This window comes from Lindgomyces ingoldianus (genome assembly GCF_010093535.1).
Source record: "Lindgomyces ingoldianus strain ATCC 200398 unplaced genomic scaffold BDR25scaffold_1, whole genome shotgun sequence".
Classification (NCBI taxonomy): Eukaryota; Fungi; Ascomycota; class Dothideomycetes; order Pleosporales; family Lindgomycetaceae; genus Lindgomyces; species Lindgomyces ingoldianus.
The window spans coordinates 2,517,028-2,537,131 of NW_022985162.1; the positions used below are offsets into that span (position 1 = coordinate 2,517,028).

At 51.1% G+C, this 20,104-nt stretch overlaps 6 protein-coding genes across 6 annotated transcripts; 4 read left to right on the plus strand and 2 right to left on the minus strand.

The window, feature by feature from the left end:
• Positions 1–922: 922 nt before the first annotated feature.
• BDR25DRAFT_338818 (uncharacterized protein) lies at positions 923–4,650 on the plus strand. The gene is made up of 8 exons (XM_033693311.1): positions 923–1,293; positions 1,348–1,440; positions 1,493–1,578; positions 1,632–2,257; positions 2,310–2,746; positions 2,804–2,883; positions 2,934–3,054; positions 3,106–4,650. The coding sequence occupies exons 1-8, from the start codon at positions 1,258–1,260 to the stop codon at positions 4,261–4,263; spliced, it is 2,637 nt and encodes an 878-aa protein (XP_033555015.1). The 5' UTR covers positions 923–1,257; the 3' UTR covers positions 4,264–4,650.
• Positions 4,651–5,476: 826 nt separating this feature from the next.
• BDR25DRAFT_8647 (putative histidine kinase HHK2p) lies at positions 5,477–12,123 on the plus strand. The gene is made up of 3 exons (XM_033699167.1): positions 5,477–11,513; positions 11,575–11,688; positions 11,739–12,123. Exons 1-3 carry the CDS (start codon positions 5,679–5,681, stop codon positions 12,006–12,008), a joined length of 6,219 nt encoding a protein of 2,072 aa, XP_033555016.1. The 5' UTR covers positions 5,477–5,678; the 3' UTR covers positions 12,009–12,123.
• A 556-nt stretch (positions 12,124–12,679) lies between these two features.
• On the plus strand, positions 12,680–14,830 carry BDR25DRAFT_250806 (uncharacterized protein). The gene is made up of 3 exons (XM_033686091.1): positions 12,680–13,350; positions 13,405–13,982; positions 14,031–14,830. Exons 1-3 carry the CDS (start codon positions 12,984–12,986, stop codon positions 14,646–14,648), a joined length of 1,563 nt encoding a protein of 520 aa, XP_033555017.1. The 5' UTR covers positions 12,680–12,983; the 3' UTR covers positions 14,649–14,830.
• Positions 14,770–17,938, minus strand: BDR25DRAFT_365253 (Ent-kaurene synthase; the record flags this gene model as incomplete). The annotated part of the gene is made up of 4 exons (XM_033696883.1): positions 14,770–15,120; positions 15,187–15,710; positions 15,789–17,109; positions 17,162–17,938. The coding sequence occupies 4 exons, from the start codon at positions 17,936–17,938 to the stop codon at positions 14,890–14,892; spliced, it is 2,853 nt and encodes a 950-aa protein (XP_033555018.1). The 3' UTR covers positions 14,770–14,889.
• An 803-nt stretch (positions 17,939–18,741) lies between these two features.
• On the plus strand, positions 18,742–19,422 carry BDR25DRAFT_348444 (uncharacterized protein; the record flags this gene model as incomplete). Its single annotated transcript, XM_033694413.1, has 4 exons — positions 18,742–18,956; positions 18,980–19,069; positions 19,146–19,344; positions 19,390–19,422. 4 exons carry the CDS (start codon positions 18,742–18,744, stop codon positions 19,420–19,422), a joined length of 537 nt encoding a protein of 178 aa, XP_033555019.1.
• Positions 19,413–19,778, minus strand: BDR25DRAFT_8672 (uncharacterized protein). The gene has a single exon (XM_033699173.1). The coding sequence runs from the start codon at positions 19,705–19,707 to the stop codon at positions 19,495–19,497; it is 213 nt and encodes a 70-aa protein (XP_033555020.1). The 5' UTR covers positions 19,708–19,778; the 3' UTR covers positions 19,413–19,494.
• Positions 19,779–20,104: the final 326 nt, after the last annotated feature.

Genomic DNA, 20,104 nt, shown 5'->3' on the forward strand with positions numbered 1-20,104 from the left:
ACTGAGGTAGTGGCCTTGTATATGATGGAGAAAAGACCCTCTTGGTGGTAAGTCGCCTTCTCGTATCTACCAATATCAATGGCTGCTGGAGATGGCAATGACTCGGGATTTTCCTTTAGTTCATTAACATGGTTGGCGGTCCAGCGTAGGGCGGTGCTAGCAGGCTCACTTGGGATTCGGACATTGCCAGTTGAGCGGACTGTTGGACTAGCTGCTCGATCCTTTTCTCGCAGTTTTGGTCATAGTCTTCCTATGCTAACATCAACTGCATATGCAGGTAGGTATCATACAAGGGCCATACTGCGGAGTCTGCTTCCTCGTAGATCTGGGTCTCGAGGGTTGTCGCTTCTCGACGAGCATCTACGGCTGAGAGTGTAGCATTGGAGCTCTGGTAAGCCGAAGTTCTGTGACGTGGTCAGACTATGCATTAATTGTGAGTGCCAGTTGCTAACAAGTTAGAGAACTGTAAATCACACAGACAACTTAGTGTTGATAAACTAGAGGCATATCTTGCAAGGAAAGGGGAGATTGGGGCACGAGGAACAAGGGGTGACCCCAAGTGACCAAAAAATGCATTCCTTGACAACCTCTAGCTGCCCAAAGCCCAAAGGGAAGAGCGCATGAAGGATTAATGTTCTTACGCGGTTTACCATGTGATAATCTCCCTTGGGCAATCTCAAGCAGAGAGTTGGGTTACCTGCATTTTCATGACGGACGCGAGTCTGCTAGAGAAGCCCATAGCAGCCCTCCAGTCAGAAGTCGCTGTCATCTTCATCAAATGAATGGCCAGTTTCGCAGATGAGTGATGGGTAATGTTGGAAGCGGGTGCAACTATGTGCAGCGAGAGACGTGCTGCCGAGCGCGGACATGCGAGCGAGGACAAAAGAAAGCAGACCAGGCCAATTGCCCTGCCCCCTGTTCCGCAAGCTCACGCCCAAGCACTGCACCGCCGTCCACACATCCGGGAGTTCCTCATCGTCGCTGTCCAGTTCGGTGGTGCATCTCATCTCCCTCTAGATCCGTCCGCGTTTCTTGTCTTTTACGTCAGTCCGAGCGCGGTCGCTGTTTCGCCTGCACACTAAGCGGCCCAGGCCTACCCAGGTAGATCTGTCGAGTAAACGAGTGACAACGAACACTTACTACACCCGTCGTGACAGCTCCGCAACCACCCCGAGGAGCTCTCCGGATTCTGCTGTCTATGTAAACACTCTTGGCTCACTCTGCTGAGGCTGCGCGCCGCTCTCCGAACACCCCGCCATGGACCTCCAGCGCAAAGAGTACCCAGCACTGCTGGTGAGAATGCCTCCTAGCCCTCTGCACCACCATCCCGCTGACCCCGTCCCGCAGGATACCCTCCAGCCCGCGCAAGCTGTACATGTCCTCAATGATCGCATGAAGCATGTCAGCCACCTCAACACCAACATTGCGGACTGGCTACAGGTTTGTGGAAGTCTTTGTGGGGCAAGCAGCTCTAGGCTAACCGCGTCTACAGGAACGGCGCCGGGTGGAGGAGCTCTATGTCCAGGGGCTCCGGAAGCTGGCAAACAAGCATCCTCCTGATGACAACTCAGATCTTGGGTATGCACGTTGCGCATCGTACTCGTCGGAAGTACCGTCCTGACACTGCGCAGCATCTTCTTTACACCGTGGCACAAAATTGTCAGCGCAACCGAATCCCTCGCCGAATCGCACCATCAGCTTGCCTTGAAGATTGAAGCCGATGTCGAGCGTCCTCTACGAGAATTTTCCGCGACAAACCGAGAGGTACAAGCCATGTCTACGATTTCTGGGAACCTTTCCGCAATGGCTAAAGAAATCGAGGCTGCTAAGAAGAAGGCAGATAAATTGAGGGACAAGGGTGCGAAGGCTTCTGCGACCAAGGTGGCAAATGCTGTGTCTGAGGTCGAGAATGCCACGGTGCAGTGGGAGTCTCAGGCACCGTATGTGTTTGAGAAATTGCAGGCCGTGGATGAAAGCAGGCTTAATCATCTGCGGGATGTTCTCACGCAATTTCAAACGCACGAAGTGGATCAGGTGGAGAGAAACAGGATCTCCGCAGAGGAGACATTGAATGTGTTGCTCAACATTGAGACTGCAGACGAGATCAAGACCTTTTCCCTGAAAATGCAAAGCGGGGAGAAGCCGAGAACATCTCGTAAACCTAGCAGTGTCAGTACGCCGTCAAGGAACTTGGCTCCCCCACCAGCCAGCCCAGCACATCAAGCCGATGATCAGACGAGCCAAAAGAGTGGCTCCGGTATGTATATCGCTACCACAGCCATGGTAAACAAAGACTGACCTGATTTGAGCCCACGAACCTGCGCCCAAGCATGGGGGAGGGTTTCAAAGTCTCAAAAGATTCGGGACAGTGATAGGACGCCGGAAAAGTAATCATCCCTACGGTCGTGCATTATCACCAGAACGAAAGTCCGCCTCAAACCTAGGCGGGCCATTTAGTGGATTTGGGAAAGGGAAACAGAGAGAGATTCATCCCGCAGGGTCTTCGGACCGACCCGTTTCGCCTGCTAGAAGGCTCTCTCTCACACCTCGGCTATCTGACTCCTCTAGCTCACCGAAACAGCTAAGACGATCCAGCAGCGACAATAGAGCAAACGGGACAACCCCTGAGCCCGTTCATGAAGCGGGACCAAGCTCTAGTACGGTAAACGGAACGGCTCAGGAGTCGATACCGGAGTTGAAAGAGCCGCTTTCGCCTCCCCCTGCTATTACCGAGCCAGTGCCAGAGGTACGGAATCCAACTTTGCATATGGTATCTCGGAGCTTTAACTGACTTGTTTAATAGCCGGAGAAAGACGCAGAAGGATTCTCTGTACCTCCGACAGCGACAGACGCTATCACCGAAGCACAAAGAGAAGCGAGCCTGTAAGCGTTGAAGCTATGCAGCAGCAAAACGATTCGCTGACAAGATTCAGTGCCGCAAATGAAGTCAATCCAGCGCCTCAATTTAAACTTGATATTAGAAACGCGCCCATTCAAGAAGAGGATGGTGATCCGGACGCTGCTTTAGCGAATATGGCCAACACTTTGCGCGCTGTAAGTTTAAGTGATCCCCTGACGCGAATAATGCTGATTTTCCACCTTCAGCAAGCACCCGCAACGAAGAGGTCAGGTACCCTTCGAGGCCGACGAGATGTTCGCAACACAATTTTCGTACCTAACCCTGCAACGCCTGAACTCACAAGTATCGGAGAAACGTCAGTTCCTCCAATTCCATCTGCCGACTCAGGCTCAGGCTCAGCAACGTTTCCAACTCCCGCTCCGCCTCCACAGCCGACCTCGCCGGCCTTTAAACTCCCACATAGGACTTTGTTATCAGATGACCATGCAGCGTCAGATACGCAGTCTGTCCGGTCCGGTAGATCCCTAAGTAGTTCAGCCAGCACCACGATCAGGCATCCGGATATGCATGAGCCAGGGCTGAACTCATCTTTGGTCGAGACGGTTAGTGCATGGTTCGAACAAGGAAATATTACTAAAGCCATGGTAATCGGACAGGTCGCGCTTGCATTCAATCCAGTTGATCTCTCTGCGCCCTTTGGAACAGACAATATCCGTCTAGAAAATTTCCCTGTTCTAGAGAAGGTTGCTCCAAACCCGGCGTTCATCGAACAAGTCACTGACAGCCCCGGAAACTACACCGTGGACCTCTCTAGGATCACGAAAACGTCAGTGGCATTCCACTACCAGGTACACCTTGAGAGCAGTAATCTTGCATCATTTGCACCCCTCATTCTCTCACCGACTTGGAAGTCTGAACCTACACAGACTTCCGTTCTGCTTCACTACTCCCTCAACCCCAAATTTGGTCTAGGAGATGCCACAACTGTTACAATCCACAATCTTATCCTTGTCATTCGCCTTGAACCGGGCGTGAAGACAACGACGTGCCAGTCAAAGCCAGCGGGCACGTTCTCCAGGGACAAAGGCCTCATCTACTGGAGGCTTGGAGATGTAACTCTCTCTCACGACCAGCCCGCGCAGACAGTCCGTGCGCGCTTCTTCACCGAAAGCGAAGCCAAGCCAGGAAATACTGAGGCTCGGTGGGAGATTATCGGGGCGCAATCGCTAAGCTTGGGGAGTGGGTTAAGCGTCAGACAAATGGCCCCCATCGAGGCTAAGGATAGCGAATCCGATCCTTTTGCTGATGCTGATGAGAACGCACCGCCTGCGAGCCCAGCGATTACTTGGAAGGATGTAGCAAGCGTGAAGCGTATTGCAAGTGGGACTTATCTGGGAGTGTAATTTGGGGAAAGTCTGGAAAGTGTAATTCTGGCGGCCACGAGGCAGTGAGCTGTGGACGAGACGCTCTGGCTGGATGTGACAATTGTGGCCGGACTCGAAACCACTTGTTGGACAACGTACAACCTTGATTTTGGGTTCAGTAGTGCTGAAGAGGATAATATTTTTGAGCTACGGAGAGCAAGCTTCTTGTAGATAGATGTTTGGCGGCTATTTGTGTGAGATAGGAAGCGAGATATTACTATTCTTTCCGAATGTTCAGTGAGGCTGACGAGGTTGGTTTGTCAAAAGTAAGGTTGCTGTGTCATTCTACTTTAGACAGCCGACATGTGTCTGTCATCCATGGTTGTCGCTGCGGCGATAGAATGTCGGAAAATAAATGGATTCCAGAATGCCAGGCAGTGCCTCCGACACTAGCGTCAGTAGAGAACAGCATGGTGTCCTTTCTGAATTGCAATATGGGGAGACTAGTTCTTTTTGCATATCGAATTTTGATGACTTGTGTGCAACATTCCTTGGACGCATAGGAGTGGCACCATTGCACTAGCTATACGGCGTGAAGGATTTGTGACAGTTCTTCACAGAGTCGAGTAGATAGGTTGTTGAGTTGAAAGGCTAGGTAAGGAAAGACATGCGATACATGAGAGTGTGTGAAGTGAATGGGTGAATCCATTTATTGATAGTGAGCGCAATCGCTGCTTCTAAATTGGATTGGCTAGCCTCAAGCGAGAAGTCGCGACCCTGCTTTTGCCATCATGCTTGGCCTACGTCATCGGCTCCCCTGAACCAGACGCTCCCTCCATGACTGACCAGCTGACGAACACCCGCCCGCGTAATTCGATTCTGCTTGTCTGCATCGTAGCCTCCAAGTGCTTCGCTACTGCAGCCTCATCCACGGCTCTGTGTCTGCCGCTGTCTGCTCTATCCATGTGCCTCCCACCGTGAGTATTGAATCGCACCGCCTCTTCCCAGATGCACCCAGGAACCCCCGTCGCTTGCCCGGAACCTGCTAGCTCACCCCATTATTGCCCAGTTGTGCGGCACCAGCGCATTCCCAACTTGTCTTGTTCTCGATTTCAGCGCGTAACCTCACTATCTTCCGTTGTTGCCCTCCCCTAGGCGTTTGTTGCCCAGTGACCGACGATTCTTTGTCTGATGCTATCTGCACGCCTGGTTGTACGGCTTGTCGCGTTGTTGTTGTCTCACTCGCTTCTCGACACTCTACGTCATCGTGTACTTGGAACAATCAGCACTTAGACACCGGGGACCAATCCGCCTCACGCCCACTTGTATACACTATCCACACCCTCTATACGAATGTCACCAGCTCAAGTTGTCTTCACCCGTGGCCCTCTGCTTCACCCTTCTGATACCTTCTCTCTTTCTGCAGCGGAAGGGAGGAGTTGGGGGGTGCAATCATGAACCTGCCACCGCTGCCGTCTCCCAAGTCGTCGAGGCCATCCAAGGTTCTCAACGTCAACGCAGACACCGCCTCATCACCATTCCCCGTCCCTCGGCCATCATCCACGATTCGGCCACCACTACAACGTCTACCCGAAAGAAGCTTCCTGGAACAGCAACAGGGAGGCGCAGAGTCTTCCGCCGAGTCAGCCAGGTCCACGGAATTAGATGAAGAAACGACGGATAGCAAATTGAGCGACAGCACGACAGAGGGCCAGCGAGACCTGCAAGGGGATGACGACGACAATTCGGCCAGCACTCCACAAGAGAAGTCGTCCCCGGACGAGTTGGAGATCGAGAGACTTCGCAACCTTCAATCGGAGATGTTGCAGAAACAGCAGCAAGCGCGTCTCAAAGGGCCATCCGGCGGGAGTAGCCCAGGTACATTAAGTGCGCGACGAGTATCGCCTATCAAAGAAGAACTCTCGTCAAGCCTATCGCCCACTCTGGAGAGGGCATTTGGTACTCCATTACTGACTGGAGAGACTGAATCGACCGAGTCCACTGAATCGTCCAGAACCGTCCGAGGAAGTGTGCCACCGACTCCTTTAAAACATGCACTCCGCACTCCATCGTATCCATTTCCAACAGTGCCCAATACTCCCAGAATATGGACGTCGGCATTTCACCAACCTTTCACAAATCTATCGCCTACTGTGTCGGCAATGTTTACCAAGGATTATGTAACCCCAAAGGATCGAGCTACCTCAGAGACAAGCACCCCGGCTGCATCCGTGACTAGCTTCATGCCTGCTGGAAAATTGTATCAGAGTCCCGGTGGAGAAGATCCTCGGTTCCCAACCCCGAGCCTATATGACATTGTGCTCCTTCTGGGAGCAGAACCAGGGCTTTCAGCTTGGTGGAACAGTGTGACCATGATCATGCGCGACTACTATGGGGTAGAGAGGGCAACGCTTGCCGTCCCCGCTGATGCATCCGATATTGAGAATGTCCCTTGGGGGCAGAAGACGACGTATAACATAGCAGGCCAGAACAACCCCCGAATACTTAGGTATCGGGAAGGTCACCAAGAAAGGAGTAAAAAAATAGCAATGGAGCAGGGCCCCGCTCAAGAGTCAGACCACTATGACGGGCCACCGACCACCGTGATACCAGAGAGGAGGCCGAAGCTACCTATGCGCCATTCATTTGCTGGTCACGAAAAGCAAAAGCGAGATGGACCATCCGATATTTACACACCTGGTATACCTGGCATACCTGGTACTTCTGGCACTTGTGGTCCTCCTGGTCCTCCTGGTCCTCCTGGTCCTCCTGGTCCTCCTGGTACTCCTGGTACTCCTGGTACTCCTGGTCCTCCTGGTCCTCCTGGCACTCCTGGTCCTCCTGGTCCTCCTGGTCCTCCTGGTAATCCTGGTATCTCTACCAGACCTCGAGGGCCACTCAGGACAGTTAGTCATGCACCCCAATCAATGCGCGGAGAGCATCCTTTAAGGCAAGTTTCGCAAGCCTCGTTTGATGGTACCTCATGCCAACATGGTACACCTACCCCTATCCGAGAACCCACCTTCAGTGACCTCGAGTTCTCAAGCATAGGCGACGAGTCCTCTCCGATGCAATCTAGTGCGGTGTTTCCGGTATTGAGTGCTCTAGATCACGAACCGGAAGCCCTAATTGACAATGCGGGAATCAATCGCGTGTTAGAAAGGGGGCGCTTAGTAACACTGACACGAGATTATTCGCCTTCCTTATCGCCGTCAAGAAAGAACTCAACAGAATTGGGAAAAGAAGAGCAGTTACCGCCGAAAACTTCCAAGCATGTCAGCATTGAAGCACAGGAACCACTTAAGGCATCAACTTTCAAGGGTCGAACCGGGCTTATGAGTAGACCTGGAAACGTGGAGCAGAGTGAATTAAATCTACAGCCACGCTATGAAGAATACGAACAGTTTCCGAGCTCTCCTTGGGCTCAATCACCCGCGCCCTCTCCTGCAATCCAGAATGACCCTAGCGAGAATCCCTTTTTCTCAACCGGGAATGTCGACGAGGAGACCTTCAACCCTTCCGGCTCTAACCAAGATTATTCACAATTCAGTCAAGTAGAAGCTATTGGTGTAGACAAAGCTAGTACCGTAACCCATATTCCCCTCATTCACCCAACACTATCGCAAGTAATGCAGCCACTCAACTCCAACATGCCTTCTCAAACCCCTACGATGTCACGAAGAACTTCGGAACAGTCTGTTCAGGCAGCATCAGTGAAAGAGGATCGTCAAAGAAAGGCCCCTATCGCAATCCTCTCCATACTTTCCCCGACTGTCCCATTTCCTCGTAATCTCACCAATTCCCTTAAACTCCTCGGGCCTCATTTAGCCACGTCTTTCTCAAACGCCTGGCAATATACCAATGCACATAACCAGGCTACCAACTTTCGTCACCGCCGGTTCCTGTCTGGTCATCAGGTAGGATTTGCGCCCATGTCTTATCAAGAAAGTATCGATGATCTTCTTCACCTTGATCTCGAAAATATTAGTAACTCCGCTGCTGGGAGCGTTACTAGTCCTTCAGACTACTCTGGGCGGTCAAAACACAGTCCAGGTGGCTCGATCAGTGGTACTCCTGGATGGGACCCAATTACGGTAGGTTTCTCCAGCAAACACTCTGTCAGTAGTACTCCTGGCCACCTTGCTGGTGTCGAGGCTGTTGAGAGCTACTTTGATGCAAAGAAACGAACAACCCGATCATCGGGCCAGACTGCAACCGTTGCACAAGAACAGATCTCTCGCAAGGCCGACAAGCGAATGCCGAGACGAGCAAGTGTCAGCACGGTGGCGGAGAATGAAGAAAATGTCGTCACACCGCGCAATGAGAAAGCAGCGACTCAGGTACCTGCTCATGGCGAGGTAACGGCTCAGAACAATGCTCCACGACGACTAAGAACGACGCCATCACAGAGTGGCCAACACCGACCTCATTCTCTACTACACTCCTATGGCGCAGACTTTACATCGTCATTTCAATCGCTTCCTGCGGCCACTACCCCTGGAGTCAAGACCCCAGCAGCTCCTACAGGCCACTCCCGAAGCAACTCGATAAGCGAAACTCTCGATATGCCGCCTCCGTCAGAGAGCCTTCTGCGTACTATCATTGATTCTCTTCCAGTGCAGATCTTCACCGCCCTTCCAAGCACTGGAGCTCTCACTTGGGTGAACTCGAAGTTCCTTGTCTACAGAGGGCAGGAATCTCGACAAGTGTTACAAGAGCCGTGGGATGCGATACATCCAGAGGATAGAGAGGCATACTTGGAGCAGTGGAACAATTCTTTGCGCACAGGAGCACAGCTTCAGCAAAAGGTTCGGTTGCAACGGTTCGATGGTCACTATCGATGGTTCTACGTCAGGGTAGCACCGTTGAAGAATAAGCGGCAGCAAATTGTACATTGGATTGGAACTAACATGGACTTCCACGAGCAGCATCTTGCAGAGCTGAATTCGGCACGGCAGCAGGAAACTGCGGCTTCGGAGGCGAAATACCGCGCGCTCGCTAACTCAAGTCCGCAAGTTGTTTTTGTTGTGTCGAATCGACGTGGTCTCACCTTTTGCAATTCGCAATGGATAACTTACTCCGGCCAAACCGAAGCACAAGCACACGTTAATGGGTTTCTGGAGTATGTTCACGCTGAAGACATCGTCAAATGCAAGTTGCCAGAGATGGGAGAAGATGGCGAGTGGCCCACCAATGTTCCAACCTCACTTCCACTAGATCATGGACGTCAAGGCTCTACGTCGTCTGACGATTCCTCGGAAACAGAGAAAACCATCACCAGTCCGGGAAGTTCATCTCCAGAAACTCTGGCAATGCCTCAAGCCAAACTGTCGAAGCTGGCGAGCACAGGTATACTCAAAGTTACGAAAGATGCCGACGGCCGCGCTTCATACACCACTGAAGTTAGGCTGCGAAACAAAGATGGCGAATACCGCTGGCATCTCATTAGGGTGCTCCTGGAGAAGTCGCTCGCAGACGATAATGACGAGGAAACATGGTATGGAACGGCTACAGACATCAACGACCATAAACTACTGGAACAAACATTAAAGGAGACTATGGACGCGAAGTCAAGATTTTTGAGTAACATGTCCCACGAGATCAGGACACCACTTAACGGTATCTCCGGAATGGTCAACTTTCTTCTTGACGGCATTCTCAACAACGAGCAACTAGAACAAGTTAACATTATCAAGGCGAGCACTGACAGTCTCCTTAACCTCATCAATGACATCCTCGATCTATCAAAAGTGGAAGCTGGAATGATTAAGCTAGCAATGGAGTGGCTTCACCTACCCTCTCTCCTGGAGGAAGTCAATGATTTGAACATGGGTTTAGCTATCCAGAAAGGCCTTGAGCTCAACTATCTTGTCGAAGAAGAGGTGCCGTCAATGGTTAAAGGTGATAAGTTCCGCATCCGGCAGGTTCTTCTGAATGTTGTTGGCAACGCCATCAAGTTCACGCAGAAGGGTGAAGTCTTTGTTCGATGCCGTATGAATCCCCCGGAACGCGAAACCCTTTTGAAGAACAATGAGATCATGGTCCGGTTTGAAGTCATCGATACAGGCAGAGGATTCAATGAAAGCGAAGCAAAGTATCTGTTCAAGAGGTTTAGTCAGATTGACGCTAGCAGCACCAGGCAGCATGGCGGAACCGGCCTTGGACTGGCTATTTCAATGCAATTTGTTGAACTTCACGGCGGCAAGATGGATGCCCGTAGCATTCCTGAGAAAGGCTCGACGTTCTTCTTCACAATCAAATTTGGCCTGCCTACCGAGGTCGATTTCCCGAAACCACAAGCTCCCACCCCAGGAACTCCAGTAATAGAACCTGTCATTGCGGCCCAACCTCTGCCGATACAGCAGCCAATTCTGCCTCATATATCACCCATTGTTCAGAAAGAACGAATTTCCAGCATCTCATCAGACCACAGCGATTCCGTCAAATCTCCTGTCCCTAGTCTGACGATTTCTGAGCGGTCGGGGGAGTCCCCTTCACTATCTTCGGGCAGCTCAGACCCGTCTATTTATACTGGAAAATCGAGTTTGCGTTCTGAGCGCTCTTCTGCCTCTTCTTTCATGCCAGAAGGTGCTGTTTCCAAGGATATAAAACTGGCACTACCGATCAAACGCACCGACAGCGATACCGGTGGCAACTCTGATGAATCTTCTGGCACCATTCGACAGCCTGAGCCTCAGCGAAATCTCTCGCCCATCGGAAGCTATATGCAGCCTCCAATGTACTCCATATTAGTCGTCTGCCCGCTGGTTCATAGCCGAGAAGCCACTATTGGGCACATCAAGAACACGCTTCCGCAGGCTATACCACATCAAATTACTTCACAGTCCAGTTTGTTGGAAGCGCAGAAGATGATTAGTGGAGATGACCCAGTCCTTTTCACCCACATCGTCTTAGTTTTACACGAGGCCGCCGAGGTTATTACAGTCATAGATCAAATCTTGAGCTCGACTGCTCATTCTACAACCTCGATTGTAGTAGTATCCGATCCAGCTCAGAAAAAGGAGCTCCTCAAAGAAGCCCCAATATACGACTACAACCAACTGACCCTCGGCCGCAGACTTCAATTCATCTATCGCCCCTTGAAGCCCTCGAAGTTTGCAGTGATTTTCGATCCACAGAAGGAAAGAGAATCAAGCACGGACCGGAATCAAGACAGCGCTCAGCAAGTGGTTGTTAGCCAGAAGCTTGTATTTGAGGAGCTCAAGAAGCGACTGGGCGATAGGGGCTATAGGGTCCTTTTGGTCGAAGACAATCAGATCAACCAAACTGTAGGTTTCTCCGATTTGTCTTATTTGTTTCGTAGCTAACCTAAATTCCTAAATTTTCTAGGTGATACTGAAGTTTCTAGGGAAAATTGCCATTGACACTGAGACGGTATTGGACGGCGTCCAATGTACCGAGAGGGTCTTTTCGAAGCCACCAGGATACTACTCAATCATTCTGGTGAGATAAGACATGTCTATATTCCGTTACGGCTGTCTAACAATCCGCAGTGTGATCTTCACATGCCAAACAAAGACGGGTACCAGGCTTGTAAAGAAATACGGCGATGGGAAAGGAAACAAGGCCACCGCCGTCACCCAATCATCGCCCTATCGGCGAACGTACTTGGCGATGTTTACGCTAAATGCGTTGATGCCGGTTTCAACTCATATGTCACCAAGCCGGTGGAATTTAAGGAACTATCGATGGTCATGATGAGATTCCTCGACCCAGCAGATCCCTCTCACCCCCCGGAATTCATGAAATCCCGCAAATTATAGAGACGGCCTATTTCCAAGAGGTGTTTGGATCCCTTTCTGTACCCCTTTTTGCATCAGCGACTCGGCGCACTTGGGATTCTTAGTTTTGATGCGCTTTTAGCATGGCGTAATTGCCAATATTGATGGGCGAAGAATGCCTGTATGGGTTAATGAATGCATGGATGTATCAGGTGGCTCTGTTACCCATTTCTTCTATCGTTAAATCGTCTTTCTGTAATTTCAGTTTTTGATGGAGCGAGGCGAGATTCCAAGCAGGCCGGGTGGGTATACAATGCGTTGGATGCATCAGCATTGGCCAGCAGACTGCCTGGTTTGGCGTCGGCCGTGGACCTATGGAGCTCGGCGTTCTTCCTTTGTCGGTTCGACTCAAAATGGAGGCTGCAGTCTCGTTATGGCAGCCAGGTTCTTGGAGGTTATTGGACAGGGTAGTAGGATAGGAACGGGATAGGGTAAGTGTGTATTATAGAGACGGCTTGGATGTGGATAAAGAAGGAATGGGGTTAATTATTCTATGTATAAATTTTGATATAAGTGTGAGGTGTGAGGGTGCTATATTAGTTGCATGTGATTGGGTGTGGATGGATGGGTGTCTTGGAGGATTAAGACTTGGCGCTTTCACACCACGGACTCACCTTATTGGGCAGTGATGGGCACATGCTCCGCCATGTTCAATGTCGACACTTGACACTTGACATCTGCCTGTCCAGGAGTGTGCTGCGCATTTCCCAGTCACACCCTCTCTCGTCTTCTAGTTATTCTATCTCGATAGCACTTGTTCTTTCGTTGTTTCAGTGCGCCCTTTCTCGCAAGACAGTTCCGGGGGTTTCTCCGTTTCACATTCCTCATTGGCCACCCCGACGCCTTTTTCTCGACGTCCTCGACGTCTCGCCCCATCTGCGGTGCCCTCCCCTTGCGGACAACATTGACTTCAGTCGTTTCTACTTGCGATAATCGGTCGCGCCTCCACCGCCGCAAATGCGGCTCCTCGCACCCCTCGACTTTCTCCCCTTCTCCTCGCTCCTCCTCATCCTCCCCACTCTCGTCTCCGCGCAGCTCGGCATCGAGGTCACCAAAACCGTAGACTGTGCTAGGAAGACTCAGAACGGCGATATAATCAAAGTACACTACCGCGGCACGCTGCAGAGCGATGGCTCGGAATTCGACTCGAGTTACAACCGCGGTCCGCCGTTTGAGTTTACTCTGGGGAAGGGACAGGTGATACAAGGATGGGATGAAGGATTGTTGGGCATGTGTATCGGAGAGGGCAGGAAGTTGACGATCCCACCGATTCTGGGGTATGGGAATAATCAGGTTGGGAAGATTCCGCCAGGGTCGACACTGGGTGAGTGGTTGTGTGCCTGCAGTGAGGGGATTGATGGCTAACCGTGTGTTGCAGTCTTTGAAACAGAACTTATGGGCATTGAGGGCGTGGAGAAAGAGACTAGTCTTCCTCCTCCTCCTCCGCCGCCTCCAAGACCGACGATTGCTCGTCCGCCGTCAGGGGATGGCCCCGTCACAGCGATTCCACCAACGCCTGCCCTGACACCTTCGCCGGAGCCTTCATCTATCTTGTCTATCCCCGCGACTTCTGCTGCGGCAGCAGTGGAAAGCCCAATGCCGAGTTCAGACAAAGCTAGTCCGATGGAGGTAGAGGACAACGGAGAGTGTCATCTCCTAGGGTCATATGCCCTGATTGTGCAAGGCGCGCTTGGGCTATTGGCCGTCTCATCTCTAGTGTATAAGAGATGGCGTGAGACGCCACGACGGCCTATCAAAATTTGGTTCTTCGATGTGTCTAAACAGGTCTTCGGCTCTGTTCTGCTCCATCTCGCCAACATCCTCATGTCGATGCTTTCATCCGGGACCTTTGACGTAGCTGCAAAGACCAAAGCAACACCGCAATATGCGGGCCAAGACGATGAAGGGAAACAGCCAAACCCATGTTCCTTCTACCTCCTCAACATCACTATCGACGTAAGCACTCCCACCCCCCTCCTACTTTCCTTTCTCTAACTGTCTCAGACAACAATCGGCATCCCGATCCTAGTCTTGCTCCTCAAACTCCTCCACCGTGCATTCCTCCTCACGCCCCTCGCTAGCCCTCCGGAATCCATCCGCTCCGGCAACTACGGTCACCCACCCCGTGCTACATGGTGGCTCAAACAGTCCATCATCTACTTCCTCGGGCTCTTTGGGATGAAACTCTGTGTCTTCATTATCTTCCAACTCCTCCCATGGATTGCATGGGTCGGCGACTGGGCGCTTCGCTGGACAGAAGGCAACGAAGCCATCCAGATCACCTTTGTCATGTTCGTCTTCCCGTTGATCATGAATGCGATCCAATACTGGATCATCGATGGGTTTATCAAAGACCCTGCCAGCGGCGAAGGGAGATATCAGGGTGTGGGAAGTGTAGACGAGGATGAGGATGATGATTCATGGTTGGAACGGCACAGGAGGAGTAGGGTGAGAGATACTGATGAGGACAGTGATGTGGATGTCGAAGCAGCAGAGACGGAACCGCTTAAGGAGGCGAATCCGACGGCAATTCCCGTGAGGGGGAGTGAGGGGAAGGGGAGGGAGTTGTATGATCCTGCGCCGGGGAGTAGTGGGAGCGAGAGTATTAGGGTGGGAAGGTAGGTTAGGTTGTCTCCCTAACTTTATTTTGCCACTCTTTGGATTCTTTGTGGGGATTAGATTGCGGGTGTTGGTATTAGATCGCTGGCTATCCTTGCTGCGCATGAGCTGTAAAACGTATATACACTGAGATGGCGGTTCAATTCTTATAGTTATCGATTCCTCTGTCCGGCGTGAATCAAGGCGTTCATATTCTTGATTATGCACTCCAACGCCCTATTCATCCATCTGTCTCTAGAAATTGCTACTTGGTCATTGTTTTCGCGGCTTGCACCTTCACCCCAATATCCCTAGCCAAATAAATCTGGCCATACAAATCCGTAACCTCGACAAACACTCTCAGAGCCTGCATCACATCCCCATCAACCACTTTCCCGAGTTCCTGCATCCCTTGCTCTAGACAACGCCGCTCGTAATCTGCGACTTTTAATAACTCTGCTTTGCGTACAGCGTCCAAGTTAGCCCCACCCACATCCTCGATATTCTCTTCAAGTTCCTCCCCAGCTCTAGCTTCAGCTCTGGCCTCTTTCGCCACCAAGACAAGGGAAGTGAACTCGCCAAAATCAACACTGTTAAGATTACCCTCAAGCCAGTCGCGAGCGACGGACCCAATGTCGTTGTGCTGGCGACACATAATCGCCAAATGTCTACACATAGATTGGACAAGGTATCTCGGGAGTCCGGAGGCTAGGAATAGGGTTCCGGGGAATGGGAGTAGGCATAGGTAGAAGGTGAAGGAGAAGGGACAGGAGGTGGTGTTAGAGCCGGTTGTGTGGATCCAGGTGTGGTAGGGTTGGGGTAAGAGTGGAGGAATAGAGGGAGATGTAGCAGTTTCTGAAGGAGCTGTTTGGAAGGCGGAGAAGAATTCTTGAGACTGGCTGATGTGCGTTATGTGGCTTAGGAGAAAGATTTCGAGTTCTTGGATGAGCCAGCTGCGGAGCCAGGTAGGGGAAGACGCTACGCGCGGATGGGTGAGGATGTGGGATGTGAAGTTTGTGAGGGTGGATCTGACGTCTTTTCGGGCTTTGGACTTGGTATGGTCCACATTGGATTTCTCGTGAGTGTCTTCGCCTTCCAAGTTGATGGGAAAGCTATTCGTAACGGCCCCCGGAGTCCCCTGTTCCGTTTTCTTCATCTTCCAACCCACTCCCTCCATGTCCCCCTCGTGCTCCTCTTCAAACCCCCTCTTCTTCCCCGTTGTCCCTTCCCATATTCCACTCCTACAAACCTCCCTAACAACACCTCTAACCCAATCCAAATCCCTGTGCATCTCTCCTCCCACAACGGCTTCCATGAACTCATCAATCTGATACATCAACAACGAAAACCTCATCATCTCCCACTGTATTTGCAACCCCAGTCTCGATCCTCCACCTGAAATCGCAATCCATGTAAACGGAATATACTGCAAATATTTATCCTCACTCACATTCTTCCGCGCAAAAATATCGAAGCGGTGTTTTGATAGTGCAGGGACGAAAAGAGAGGCTTGCAGGAGCCAGAGGGAAATTTTGTAGGATGGAAGGGAGGAGAATGGGGGGAGACAAGAAAAGAATGATTGAAAGGCCGAGAGTTTCTTTTGGGGGATGGAGATGAGGGACGAGATTTTGAGGCTGGGGGTGTCGGTTGGGGATGATGTGGGGGAGATCTTGGTTGCGGAGAGGCAGTAGGCGAAGGAGAGGTTGGAGGAGGAGTAGGCGACTTTCTCAATCCAGAGGTAGGAGCCTTTTGTCCAATTGGAACGTTTTTGGTGGAGATATTCCTGGCCTTTTGATATCCGCGAGAGGATTTCTGGTTGGTGGGATTGGATCCATGATAATTGGAGCAAGGCGCGTAAAGTTAGAATTGCGTAGGCTGTGACTTCATGTTCATGAGCCCAGGAGCCATCTTCTTCTTGCCTATCCAAAGTTCGAAGTAGGATGTCGAGGATGACGACCGGGATCTGTTGGTGAATGAGGAGAAAAGGTATCTTGCCGTCCTCGAGTTGGTCTGACCCCCAGCGAGATAGAAATAGGGCGAAAGATTTTGCCAACAGCATCATTGAGTAGTGCTCCGAAACATTCCATTTATCTTTGGTTTTGTTTGTGTACCAAGAATCAGCGAGAAATTGGGTGCATTTGACAATTTCGCGAGTATGCTCGAAAGAATCGGCACGCCGCAGGAGACAGAGACTGACGTTGCAGTTTGCGCTGAAGCTGTGGTTCCGTTCCCCGCTGTAAGTACGAAACCAAGTTGGGCCTTCAAACTCAGAGAGCATTTGGTCAACACTGGTGGGTCGTCCAAGGAGACCAAGCGCTGAGATTGTCATTGCGGTATCGTCAGCGTCAGGGAGGCAGTCTGGAGCAAATCCAACAAGAAAGTTTTCCTTCGTGAACGTGCTCTCAAGCTCATCCCCAAGTTTGGTTAGAGATTCTTCGCCTAGGTCCTCTCGAGTGTATCCAGATTCCAGGAGGGAAACGATAGTCTGAAGTCATTAGCATCAAGTCCTAAGCATCCGTAGAGAACTTTTCGCTTACCCAGGTAATCTCAAATATGCTTGTTGGAAATGCGCTCGGTACGCCTCTACTCACCCCTGCTACGGCACACTGCTCCACTACCTTTTGTAAATACTCTTCAGCTTGAGGATCCCACTCAGGTGCGTACATCAAATATGCAGCAGTCGAAGACGGGGAGCCCAACATAGCCCCATAGTTCGACTTCTGATGCTTGACGGTACTGTAGTCTAGAATGCCAGCAAAGCCTTCGAGAGAGTGGAGCAATGTTGATTGTGTGTTTCCGAGGAGCTTTGGTTTTAGCTTCGAGAGTTTGCACTCACACATAGATAATAATCGGTTCCGCTCCGGGAAGTCCATTTTCACTCCCTGGGACTCAAGGAGAAGAAGAAGGGCAGGAATAATGATTTCAAACCCCACCCGATCGCAAGACGAGATATCCCAAGCTTGCAACATATCTCGAAGTGCAGTCTCTGCCCGAGAAGATCGAGATATGAGGTTTGAGTCTGGGATGAGAAGTGATTTGGCTTTTGTTTGAAGCGCAAGAAGCCCGGCCATCGTGTTCATGATCCCGTCGAGCGGGCACGAATAGGACTCCCAGCTTCCATCATTCTGCTGCGTGTCTAGAAGATATTGGAAGCATTGAGGAAAGAGGGAGTCACCCTCTTTGGATACCATAGAGAGCCATGCTGTGTCGTAGATTGAGGGGGAGAACGAACTCAGTCCTAGGGGATCCTGAAGTCCAATTGCCAGGTGGTGAACGAGTTCTCGTGCTTCTCTTTCGATCGCGTTGGCCGTCATGATTGCAATGTAACAGATGTACTTGAGATCATCCTTCGAAGGAAGTTACCTTTGTAGACAGTAACTGAGGATGGCGGAACATTCGTCCGGCCGTCTTTCTCCATACCTGACTCCCTGGCCTTAGTATCATTTGTGGCGTTGCTACGGCTAGGTAACTTCGCCTCGTTAGTTTCAATTGTGATACACATCCTAAATGATAAGTCCCCGTAGCTCAAGCTGTTCTGCTCAGCCTCGAGTGCCCATTCTACGATATGGTCAGATTTTCTGATGTTGGATACCAATCAAGGCTGAGCATCCCCATTCCCGAATCTCCGCAGGTAGACTCTAGAGGGGTTCGGCGCTGAATCGGAAATCTCTTATGTCTCTCCGATTGTACAGGGTACGTAAGAGTTTCTGTAAGAAGCGCCAGGAAGCCTTCGTTTCAGTTTATAGTGAAAGAGGTGAGGGAGAATGCCGTTCACTCCTTCCCTGTCCGTAGTGATGTAGGTGTGGCCAAGGATCTTGCGAGCCTCCCCTCTTCTACAGCTGAAAGTAGCAAACTATGCGGCTGCGATGCCGGCGAAATGAAGTCTTCCCCCATTCTCATTGGCACTGTCTCGATCAGTGAATGCAAGGCCGCCGAGCCAGTGGCTGTGTGCCCTACGGGGTTAATGGTAGAGAAAACAACCTGAGCGCAAAGCATGAAGCAGACCTCCGAAAGATCCCAAAAGCGACCGTAAGCCTCAACGAAATCTTACTCTGGGCAGCCCGCTGATAAACTCCCCAGCCATCGATGATACCGTAACACTATCATGAAATACCGCATGCGGCTAGCGTACCTCAGAGTGGCCCACGCGGTCCTCCAAGTCGTACGCTGTCTACTGTGGGACGCCTTGAGCCGGGAAATGAATACGAATATGCGTTCTTCTGGCAGTAATGCTACGCGAATTTTCAAACGATATCTGCGAAGTCGTATTGGAAACCCGATGCAAGGCAAAGCGATGCGGGAAGGATTCGAGGGATTGCAGAGCCAGCCTTTGTGGGGTCTCGTATCGCCCACAGCAAGCAACTACCCTATCTCGACGCCGCAGCATTGACTTGTGGGGTTGATTGGCCCAATGGCCACGACAGAAGTAGGGATTTGCCCTGGAAGTGCAATACCCTGCTAGTTAAATTTTGCTCTTGTCGGTCTTATCCCTGCAAATAACCCATGACGATGCTCAACAAGAAGAAACCGACTTTGTCAGCGGCACATTGGCTCCACAGTCAGCGCTCCACCCTTGTTTCCGAGAAAGAGGCTGCAGCTGAAGCTGGATGGAAACAGGAAAGCCGTCCACATTTTGGATACCCTGCCAATCGGATCTTGTGACATGATCTCCGACACTAATTCCCTCCTCAGGTCAGCTTCAACTCCTCCGGCGGAAACAGTGAGTGGAGAATGCTAGTCGCTGACCTTGATATCAAGGATGTAGGGGTTGAGTCGGAGTCGGATCGCCGAATCGTAGATCATGATCCCACGTCTCCATCCACCCTCTTCAGGAGGCGCTGCAACGAACCTGGTCATTTCTATTCCTGAATCATCTTGCAACCGTTGGGCCGGACATATCAAATCCAAACCCAAAAAGACCCATTAGCGGCACTATCTCCTCGCATTCGGCTCGAGCAAAGAGCTGAATTGTTTGACTGAAGCTCCCTGTGGCAAGAACTAGCCTCTTCTCTCGATTTAGAACTGCTATAAGCGCCAAAATGATCGACAGAACAGAGCTCGGATACGCCGCACCCGAGGCCATTTCCTAAGGTTTCGCACTAGAAACGCCTCTGCCGTCCGTCTCCCGTGCGAAACACAAGAGGATGAACGTTGGGGCAGTGTCGATATTGTGGGGGAAATTAGTTTCGATGTCCCATGACCGAAACCACCTCGCTTTGGCGATCATGAGATTGCGAAGAGTGTTCGTTTCAACACACTATCCCCGAGGCCACTTCCGACGCACCTATACGAGCGCCTTCCGATGCTCCTATCCGACCGCCTCACGTGTTGAACAGGGGGTTGAATCATTGACACTGTGATGGTGTGGATAAGAATTAGGTTTTGAGACAGTGTGCTGTGGGCAACGTATCCTGAATGTATGCTACACGAAGGGGAGGCATCGCAATTGCAAGAGATATTCCGACTTTAACTCCGTCCAA